This window comes from Amaranthus tricolor, chromosome 4 (genome assembly GCF_026212465.1).
Source record: "Amaranthus tricolor cultivar Red isolate AtriRed21 chromosome 4, ASM2621246v1, whole genome shotgun sequence".
Taxonomy (NCBI): domain Eukaryota; kingdom Viridiplantae; phylum Streptophyta; class Magnoliopsida; order Caryophyllales; family Amaranthaceae; genus Amaranthus; species Amaranthus tricolor.
This window is the reverse complement of record NC_080050.1, coordinates 25,671,041-25,682,565: the sequence shown is the minus strand read 5'-3', so window position 1 is coordinate 25,682,565 and position 11,525 is coordinate 25,671,041. Positions and strand designations below refer to the sequence as shown.

The following is an 11,525-nucleotide window of genomic DNA, read 5'->3' as shown; positions in this document are numbered from 1 at the left end:
CTATACCACCGGAATTTACTAATTTTGTCCACCACAACTCATACGTACATCACATTTATTTGAAGTAAAAGTGTCAAAATATACCTAATAAATTTTTTTTCAAAAAGTACCTAATAAAAGTTTTGTCAAAAATACCTAATGAAATTTTTTCTTTTCCCAAAAGTATCAATTAATGTTTTCATTCCGTTGACCGTCAAATATAATGGTTGACTGGTTAAAATCGAAAATTTTTCTTCCTCATCTTTAATTTCTTTTCCAATTCAATTTCCTCACTGTCTTCATCCTCTACTTTTTACTCAAAATTAAAGTTAAATTGAAAAAAAAAAAATTGATTCTTTTTATCCAAATTATGAGAGTTAAGAATAAAAATCGAAAGAACCATAACATTTTATTCAAGATACTTCTTATTTAACATTTTTTTATAATTTTTTCAAAAAATTTATATATAATTTATAAATTATAGTGAATTAATCTAAGACGCCTTAATACGACCGTCATCATGATGATGTAAAGATCAAACGTAAAGGTAAAGGACACTCTCAATATCCCGCACAAGGCAGGGTTTGGATGGGGAGTATTTTTCCTGAAAGATGCGAACAATTCATATCTATTCCTCTCAAGGAAGGAGTAAAAAGGATACACGCAGTCAAGTAACTCTTCAGCTGATACCTGCCCAGTAGAGATCAAATCCCAAACCTTCTGCTCAACATGCAGATGTTCAATCTATTGAGAAACGAAAGTTTTTGGTTAATCAAGTCTTGTACTGATTTCCTTATAATAATCTCAACTTTTAATTAAACATTAATAATTCCAACTATAAGGGGTGATTGCTATTAATATGTCAAGGTAACCTATTACTTATGCAACAAGTTATTTTGCATATAAATTAAAAATTAAATACAAAATGAAATTATAAAAAATAAAAAATTTAAAAAATTTAAAAGGAGAAATCAAGTAATTTTTTTTAACATTTTTGAGTTTCTATTTTATTTTTTCTATTTATTATTGCAATTAACCTACAAAAATCAATCATTATTTAGATAATAATATTCTTGGATAAGTATTCCTAAAATTAAAATTATTCATAAGTTAAAATTATTATAAAAAACTCAATAAAAGATTGAATTATTCTAAGTAATTTTACCAAAATCTAAAATATATCTGAGTATGATCCTTTCTAATTTCACTTGCTTCATGGAGTACCAAAATCTAAACATAATTTACTACACTCAATAAATTTATATATTTAATAGCTAAAAACTAACCAATAAATTATATTCTATACTTTTTTAAATTATAAGATAAGCTGAAGAAAAAAATTAGACTAAATAAAATTTAATCTCAATACCTTATCTAAAAAGATAGTTTTTGCTTCAAATAAGACAAAACTCAATTATAATAAGCCGACAAATTATTAAAACTCACTTATAATGAAAGTATTCCAAACAATTTTCTTCTTTTTTTCTATTTTCTTTGTACTAAATGTATTGCCATAAACACACCCTAAAACAAAGGGGAAAAAAAAATCCCCTTCAAACTTTTTTTCTCTTTTTTATCTCCTAATCATCGGAGGACAAGTTTTTAACTAGACGGCTCCGTTTAGCTTCCTTCTCTTAGGAGGTGGAGCAGGACTACAATGAGAATTTGCACAGGATACCGATGGAGTAGACGTATAGCTCAAACATGGAGCATCAAGCACACCAACCGGACTCTGAGGCACAGATAATGCGCCACTCCATCCATTACATTTGCTTATCATTCTCATATCGCGCATTTTTTCGATACACTTTATCACTTTCTCCTGCACATAGTGAAATTGTTAAAAAACAGACTTAATCAAAAGCATAAGTTAACAGTTATAACTCTTTAATACTCCTATGTTATATACCCTATCATGGTCCCTCACAAAAAAACCTTCTGGCTAGAAGTCGAGATGCATCATAGGCACACTTCGTATCTATTGCCTAATATTCCACTTAAAAAGAAAGGTAAATGAGATTCAAACTCATAACTACGCATTTAATACAACTTCAAGGAATCAAGTAAACCAAAAGACCAATCTTTTAGTTGTAGCCCTGTAATATGTTATACTATAATAATTTGAATCATCGTTCAAAAAAAAAACCAAACAATTAACATAACATCATCATCACACCCAATATATCTAGCTTACGAAAGCTACGATTCGGGTTTGGAAAAGAACACATAGAAAACGACAAACCATATCCTAGTCAAAGGAGGTTGCAACAAGTGAATCCCTCGGCATGAAATAAACAATTAACATATATAATCAGATTTAATATTAAGTCCAAATAATCTCGGACTTCAGATAACTCTAAATCCTGAACCTTGAACCCTGAATCGTTGTTTTAAGAAAACAAACCACCCTCAAAGTCAAATGAACGAGTTACTCAAAAAGTGGTAGAAATCCAAGAATATGCTTCAAAATTTTGAGAATTCTTTTCTTTTTCCTCCAAAGAAGCTTTTAAAAAAAGGATAAAAAATGCAATGAGATTATAAATCCTTTTTAAGAGGAATCTATACCTTTTCAACATGATCAATAAGTAAACAGAAAGCTTTATGGGTGAGTTCTACTATTTGGGTGTCTTGTGTAACAGAAATTGCCACTGCCGCTGCTATTATTGAAGGTTTGAATTCCATCAACTCAATTTCTGCATTCAATACTCTCAACCAATCAATACATAAAACCCTTTTTATACTTGTTTCACCAACTAACATTGAATAAACAAGGGAAGGTAAATGACCAGGGGCGGCGCAAAGATTTTGGAGGGCCTATTTGTTTTGCGACGTCTTTTAATATGGGGCCCTTCTATTAAAAGATAAAAAAATTTCCATTTAAAGAAATAATTCAAGACAAAATGTATTGTAACATTATATTACTTCAAATATAAAAAAGGTTTATAAACAAATCATTTAAAAAGTGTTGGCTCAGAATCGAGCCTAGATAGCACCATTTAATATTTAAGGCCCCTGAGAACTGGCCATGAGTTAATCTTAAGGAAGGTAGTAAGTATTAATTATACCTTTGATTGTGCTTAGAATGAGTTGGATGGCTTGCAAAATTAGACTCTTTGGTGGCATTACATCCCCACTTAATTTATAGAGGAAGTAGTCTATGAATGAAAATGGGGTCACTGATTGCATTCTCCACTTCAATGTGCTCAATACTAATAGTTCCATTCTTTGTATTGTTTTGGCTTCAAATACAAACTTTCTATCAAACACCTGCACATTAGGGTACTTATAAGTTGCAAAAGACATCAATGAGTAAATAATAGTAATTCCTATAGTAATATGAATTCATGTTAGATTATGATGTGTTAACTCAATCTAGATTTAGTTCTCACATCATCCCTCCACATTAGCAGGTCTTGTTTTATTTATCGGATCATTATATCTTTAGCAGGTCTTTCCCGAGCCGAGGGTCTTACTGCCGCAATTTCCTTATCTTCCTAATGTGTTTGGTTAAGATATGATCTAGCAAAATATTTATGATATGATGAAGACAATCACCCATCTACATTACAATATGAGAGTCACAAACTCAATCTAGATTTAGTTGTCACGTCGCATTATCCATCCACATTACTTAAGTCGTTTTTTTTCTTGTTTTCTTTGGCCGGTCTTTAAATATTTTGTTTTCAACATTATCCATCTCCTTATGTAATTTGATAAAATGTGATATATCGTCTCTCTATACTCAATGACCATGATTATAACTTGTACAAGCAGGATATATCAGATATGATGATCTATTTATTTTATGACTATAGAGGATTTGACATAGGTACTTGAGAAAAAGAGGTTGTTTACAAAAGGTTTAGAATCACTCACTTGAAAATCTAAGGAGAGGGGAACATCAGTTTCATCCACTTTAGCACCTAGGGATAAACAGGCAACAGCCAGCAACTGCATCATCCAATATTTACCCTTCTACAAAACCAAAACCATAAAAGTGGATACGCCATCTTAGGTAACCAAACAACATTACTAAATAGTTTAATCAAATCTGCAAGATTCTTACTGGTAATTCATATGCCGAAAGAAAACGATCCAAGTAGTTTACAGATAGATAAGCACAAAGAGGACCAAAGTTGTAATGGGATTGAACCTGTTCAACCAATACAATGTAATTAGCACCCCCAATCAATGAATACAAAAATATGTATATACAATCCATCATTTAAGAGATTCATCATACCCGACATATGAAAAGGGATGAATGCATACCATACCCTTATCCAAGAAGGTTGTGATCATTAAAACCCTCGGCCCGAATTTAGTTTATTTCATTAGATCAAAGGTAAGATATGCAAAGCTTGTCAAGTAATATATCCAACTCAAAGAAGATATAATCAGGGTCCTTATTCAAGGAGATTGTGACCATTAAAACCCTCGGCCCGAATGTAGTTTATTTCATTAGATCAAAGGTAAGATATGCAAAGCTTGTTACGTATTATAAATCCGACTCTTGGAGATTGCGACCATTAAAACCCTTGGCCCGAATGTAGTTTATTTCATCAGATCAAAGGTAATATATGCAAAGCTTGTTAAGGATTATATCCCACTCATGGAAGATATATCACGGTATGGAGAGGGATGAAAGCCGCATACCATACCTTTATCCAAGGAGATTGCGACCATTAAGACCCTCGGCCCGAATGTAGTTTATTTCATTAGATCAAAGGGAAGATATGCATAGCTTGTTAAGTATTATATCCGGCTCATAGAAGATATAATCAGGGTATGGAGTGGGATGAAAGCCGCATACCATACCCTTATCCAAAGGATTGCGAGCATTGAGATCCTCAACCCGAATGCAATTTATTTCATTAGATCAAAGGTAAGATATGCAAAGCTTGTTAAGCATAGTGACTGATTTAAGTATCTAATCCTAACAAATAACAAAAAAACAATAGACAATCCATAATTAAAGCATTATTAAGAAGAGAATCACCAAAAAAAAAAAACCCACAAAAAAATATTTCATTAATAGTCTCAAATAGTGAAATAAAAAGGGCTAAAGTCATTTTAGGCAGAAATCCAATCAAAAAACAAAATCTGTCAAGAAAATGAAGCACCTTTAGAATCCAAAGAACAGCCTGATTTCTAGAAGTCAAACTCAAATCCCCATTGTTGAATCTCTTCAAGTAATCAAAACCCAGATAAGAATGTATTTCTTTGTCAAACATAGAGGCTAAACATTCATCAGATGGTACAGAAAAATTAGGGCCATTCCCATTAAGAAAGTTGTAATCTTGATAATGAAATGAATATTTTGGATTTCCAATACAAATCTCAAAATCATTCCCATTATAGTAATTACTATTATTATCAACTTCTTCATCAAAAACACTTGTGTTGTCTTCTGCACACAAGAGACTTGATACTTCATAATCAATACTTGGTGCCATTTAACACTCAACTTGCTCTTTTGTCTTGATAAATCAATGAATACCTAATTGCATCTACTCAAATTTTCAAGACAATAGCTTCAAATTCTTTTTTTTTTTTTTCTGTTTTTGGGTATTAAAATTCTTACTAATTTTGATGGAGTAGATGAATAGATTGAAGAAAAGACAAGATTTTTGATAAAATTAAAAATAAGAAATTAAGAACAAAATGAATGAAAAAATGAGGGTTTTGGAAAAATAAAATAAAAAATAAAATCAAATTAATATTACAAAGAAAAAAGTAGTGTCTCAACTCTCAATGTTTTTGGTTGAAGAGACTGGTGATGTGAGGAGAAAGTGTATATAAGGCACTGTGGACTGTGGAGAGACTAGAGAGAGAAAGACGAAGAAAGAGAGAGAAAGGATATAAATATTTTGTTCCTATTATAAATAAATCAAAGAGTACTTCACTTGATAGGACTATAGGAGTATTAGTAAGTAGAGTATATTTCCATATAAAATACTTACTAATTTATTTTTTAAGTCTATTTATATTTTGGGTTTAATGTGTAAAAATAACATAATAAATAAAATTTTGCTTGAATGGTTTGATTATATATTTTTATAATATTACTGGTTAGATATTTGTGCAACACACAATTTTTATAAAATTTAAAATTTATGAAAATTTGTACTCAAATGTAATTCATGATTATTTACGACTTATAAATTGAATTTAAGAAATTTGATGACCATGTCTTCAAAATATCCTTTAAAATAATGGATAAATTAGGTTATAATTTGAAAACTTAAAAAATAATAAATATTTTGACTGATCTTATTAAGTAACAATTCTTTTTTGATATAATAGAACAATTTTCAAATAATTTGGTACAATGCAAATATTTGTATAAGTAAATAAATTAAACATATGAGAAAAACATACATAAATCTAATATTGGCGGTAACAATTAAATATTTGATTTACAAAAAAATATCTTAGAAAACTAATATATCAAAATTTGTTTATTTATTAATAACTAATATTGACTTTAGTCACAGATTTATTTTTATTGATTTGGTGACTTTATTAGGCTATTATTAAAAGTGAAATTTTTTTTAAAGCTACAAGTCGAATATCTAACCCATTATAATAATAACCCTTAATTATTTTAATTAAAGCTAAAACATTTATAATTTTATTTTTAATTACTTGTCATATAATATTGCTTTTAGATTGGAGTAATATTAATACAATTATTTAGAAAAGTGATTAATAGCAAATAAATTAATATTGTTTATTATTCTTTATTGTAATTAGTGCATATTTAAATAATATAAAGAAAATTAAGATGTAAAAAAAAATTGAATTCATATTAATTAGATTATCAAAATGACGACCCTAATCATATATGAATGATGAACCTAAAAAATATGATCAAATCCTAAATTTTATTAAATGCATAAACAAACTTTGTTTTTCAATGATTTATACACTATAAGTTATTGAATGCTACATTTTCAAATTAGTTTAATTCTTTTTTATTTGGTTTAATTATAAATTCATATATCCATATCATAAAAAAATATATACAAATTCTTATATAAGTGCACTAATCATCAATTTAGAGCTAATTATTTTTAATTAAGCACATACTTAAATGACTTTGTACATTTAAATTAAACATACTTAATAAATATTATTTTTGAAATTAATTTTAGTTCATTCTTCATAACTGATAATGTTATATTATATACTAATATATGCGCCCGTACAATCTACATATATATTAATCTTTTGATTTATTTTATTGAAAAGTTGAAAATTGTAGGAATTTTTAATGAATCACATTGTAAATGATGTAAAAATAAAATTACCCCATAGTCATTTACGAATAGGTTATATTATTAAAATCAAAATAATTTAAGCAATATAGTAATGTCTAAATTCTTTCTTTTTGCATGCTTATATTAGAAGATTTTAACAATATGAGTTTATATATTTAATCCATGCACAAAACTTTAGTTTTTAAACACTAATTTTATTTAAGTACACGTGTAACACACACTAGGTTAGTTTTTTTAAAGCAGAAATATTAAAAGATTAATGATTATAAATAGTTATTAACTAAACACGTAAGCATTTGAACTTTCCATATAAATTCATTTTGATGAAAATTAATTGATCAAATAATATTCATTTATCTACAAAAATGGTTATCAAAATATTTAGTCAAAGTTGCCTATTTAGGTTTCGAAAATAGTATGTATAAGTTTTTAAAATTAGCTACTCTTGTGAGAGACCGTCTCTCAAAGAGACGATCTCAAAACAAAAAGCCCACATTCTTATTTTTTCTTTAATTTTTATTAATTGAATTATTTAACCCATAAATCTAATGCGTCTTTTGGAGAGACCGTTTCTTACAACAATTTGCGTTTTTAAATTGATATTGTTAATGAATACTTGTTTATTTCACCTTATATCAAACAAAAATCCAAAATAATATTTTCTTTGAGACAAATATTACATAGATATTATTTATACTTAACATCAAAATATTAATCTCATTTTAAATTAAAATCAAATTACATAAAAAAAGTAGATGTAATATGTTACAATGTTAATACTGGTTTTATTTTATCTTTCTTAATCAAAATCCCAATATAAAATATTAATATACTACACATCAATTTAATATAAAATCATTGCATATATCTTAACTAATATAAAAACTCGTGCAACGCACGAAATTGTTTGTATAAAAGTGTATATAACATAAATTTTAATAGAGATGCAATTACATATTATCAGTATAAAATTATAATGTTTCTTATAAAACAAATAGATGATTTTGGTATATATATATTGCTTTTAATGGAAAAAATTAGGTTGTTAATATAAGTATTGATTAAAATTTCCATATTTTGAGACAAATCAAGGTTCTTTTCCAACAACGATATCATAATAATTTTTTGTCATTCTCAAAATAATCTTTAATTATCATGCGTTTATCTTTGGTTTCTTAATGAAATATTTTAGAAATTAAAATTTTAGTGAAGAACCTTTAATTGGAAATCTTATGTAGCTTTTAAATTCAAAAATATAATATTTCAACAAAATTTAAAAGATAGAAGTATATCTTATTGTAATATAATATTTATATAGTAAGGATTAAGTTGATGTTAACTTTAGTAAGAATTATTCCATACTAGGATAATAACTCGTACAATACACAAATTAATTTTAATGACATGCAATAATAATCACCTTATAGTACTAAATATGAAGTAATAGTCATTAATATATATATATATATATATATATATATATATATATATATATATATATATATATATATATATATATATATATATATATATATATATATATATATATATATATATAACATTGTTTATATTATTTTATGCAACAAAAACTTTTAACTAATTAATTTTATAAAAATATTTAAATTATTTAGTTTATGATGATGGTTAATTTGAGGTATGTAATAAATTCCAATCAATAAATTATTTCATGTAGCTCATTCTAATCAAGCATCATTCAATCTAATCCGCTTTTAAAAATGATAAGTTGCTCAGTTTAATTAATTTTTTGGAAGAGTATAAATGACAGGTTGATTAATTTTATTTGCCGTGTAAGCTAAATCAACCAATAAAATCATTCTATCTAGCAAGACTCTATGAGAACACCATATGGATTTTTATAGTCTTTTTATTAAATTGTATGATGACAAATCACTATGAGAATGCCAAGTGGAATTTTACATTCTTTTATTAGATTGTATGATTATTAGATGGTATGATTTGAAACATTCTTTATTTAACATGTCATCAAATTAATCTTTTGATATGGAAAGATAAATGTCCTCTTAGATTTTTTACCCAATCAAATAATTACAAATGGCAAGACACTAAGAAGTTTGCCATTTGTCATTTTACTTTAAAATTATTAGTATGTATGATGATTTTTTAAAAAAGTTTTTAGTTATGCATAATTCAAGATATAAATGATCAAAATCTTACATTAAATTGAGTGAAAAAAATATACATAACTTAAAATTATATATAACTTAAATTATACATAACTTAAAATTTAAATAATTAAAATAACACATAAATTACATGTGTCTAATGTGTTAAATACATATACTTTTATGATACGCAGTTTTTATAATTTAATTAATACATAACATAAAATTTAAATAATTAAAATAACACATAAATTACATAAAAAAAAATAATGTAGTGTTGTAAGTACAACAAAACGAAAAAGTAAATGGGACGATTACAATTTACATTTTATATTTTGTTTGTATTTGTGCAAAAATGGTATTCTAATTAAAATATTGTGTATCTTTTCAAGTATTACATCCTCCGATAATAAAGTCAGTAAGTATTTGGGAAGGATTGTCTAACCTTTCTCTTAGAGTGTACAATGGTCTTTTGCTTTATAGAAAAAGACGTAAGGCTAGTTTACGAATGTGAGATCCTTAGCGAATGAACACAGAAATTGCTTAAGGGTGCTTGAATGCTTAGAATGCTCTAAATGCTAAGAGTTAACATACCTTTGGTAGTGCATGGCACTGTGTATTTATAGTAGTGGGCGTGGAGAGAGATTTCCAAAACCCTAGTGGCAAATCAAACTTTTTACCTTAATAAAATCCTTCTTGAGATCAGCAAAGAGGTGTGAAATGTTCTCATAGCATATGTGGAGCTTGATGATTGGTTGATTCTCACTTTATGGCCGTCCTTTTTTCCTCTTATGTGTTTGTCATAGTACAATACGAGGTAGGTGTGGTGCATCACCTTATACAAGTATGACAGCTTTTAGCACGTGATTACAACTGTCATCGGATTGCATCATTGCTATTGTAGCCTTCTTAGGGTGTTGGTTTTTATGTACCTAAGTGTGCTCTTCTCAGGGTTACTCTATCACTCATATGAGTCCTGTCACCCTGAGACCTTGATCTTTGGCTGTCTTAACCTTCCAGAGAGTCATGGTGTCTTTCTTAGGGGGTTGGAACCTCTGAGAAAATCTTAGATATTCTCATTTTCTTCTACTCAGGGGAGCATATAAGGTTCTTCCTCCGTGGGGGTTTCAGAGGGATTATTGTTATTCAAGGTTTGATATTTCCACGTGTCAGGGTGCTGGGACCCAAAACTAGATTCTAGCACGTACAATTTTCCCTTAAGACCTGTTGGATCATGGCAAAGTGAATCAACTGGTCTGATCTTGGTTTGTTTATTGACATAGTTGCTCTTTAGAGTTGGGGTGTTTAGTTTTCAGTATTCTATAGATTTTTGACAGAAAATTTTCATTTCTTTACTTATCTGTGAATGTAGTGTAATACCATCCCTATACATTTATAATGAATACTAATAGTAATAATTTATAATTTCATTTTATTATCAAAGGATTAAGGGAAATAACCTATGATGAATTTTAGGCTCGACATTGTAGAAGTAATATTATTCTTCACTCGTATTCGTTTCATCATCATCATACCCAGTGTATTCCGCCTATAGAAAAATTATGAGAGTATTTGTTTCATATGTATCAATTATCAGTTAGGATTTTTCATTATTCACTAATCTCTTTTAGTTTTTTTAATTTATAAATTAAAACATAATCAAATACGATTTTTTATGATTTTTCTCAATGTAAATTTTATTAATATCAATTTTATATAATTTTTAATGATTATGTACAATTAGAAATAGGAAAATTTATAAATAATAGTCTCAACTATTGCTTATTGACTCAAAATATCCAAACTATTATTTAACCTTGTATACTCCCAAGTATTGGGATACTTAACCTTATATAACCCAACTATTGCTCATTGACTTAAAATATCCCAAAATAATGATTAAAAATATTTGTGCATAGTGTTTAAGGCTAAGTATCCCAATATTTAGATTATATAGAGTTAAATAATATTTGAGAGAGAGTATTATTTACAAATTTTCCTTAAAAGTATTAAGGATTAAGTTAGTTCTCCATAAGCATGCAGAATCAAAAGAGACATAGTATAAAGTGAATAATTGAGAATAATAAGTAATATTTTAATTATTTTTTTTATTTGGTTT

General features: G+C 27.4%; 1 protein-coding gene across 1 annotated transcript; it reads right to left on the bottom strand.

Moving 5' to 3' along the window:
* Nucleotides 1-1,319: 1,319 nt before the first annotated feature.
* LOC130811100 (cyclin-D2-1-like) lies at nucleotides 1,320-5,865 on the bottom strand. Its single transcript, XM_057677274.1, has 6 exons — nucleotides 5,103-5,865; nucleotides 4,046-4,132; nucleotides 3,856-3,954; nucleotides 3,045-3,246; nucleotides 2,545-2,672; nucleotides 1,320-1,801 (listed from the first exon to the last, which is right to left on the bottom strand). Exons 1-6 carry the CDS (start codon nucleotides 5,433-5,435, stop codon nucleotides 1,586-1,588), a joined length of 1,065 nt encoding a protein of 354 aa, XP_057533257.1. The 5' UTR covers nucleotides 5,436-5,865; the 3' UTR covers nucleotides 1,320-1,585.
* Nucleotides 5,866-11,525: the final 5,660 nt, after the last annotated feature.

Bases quoted from the DNA above. Each gene is read 5' to 3' on its own strand.
- LOC130811100 (XM_057677274.1), bottom strand. From the start codon at position 5,435: ATGGCACCAAGTATTGATTATGAAGTATCAAGTCTCTTGTGTGCAGAA. The intron at 2,673-3,044 runs GTATAATTAATA...TATTGAATGCAG, and splicing joins CATTCTAAGCACAATCAAAG to AAATTGAGTTGATGGAATTC. The intron at 1,802-2,544 runs GTATAGATTCCT...CACTATGTGCAG, and splicing joins TTATTGATCATGTTGAAAAG to GAGAAAGTGATAAAGTGTAT.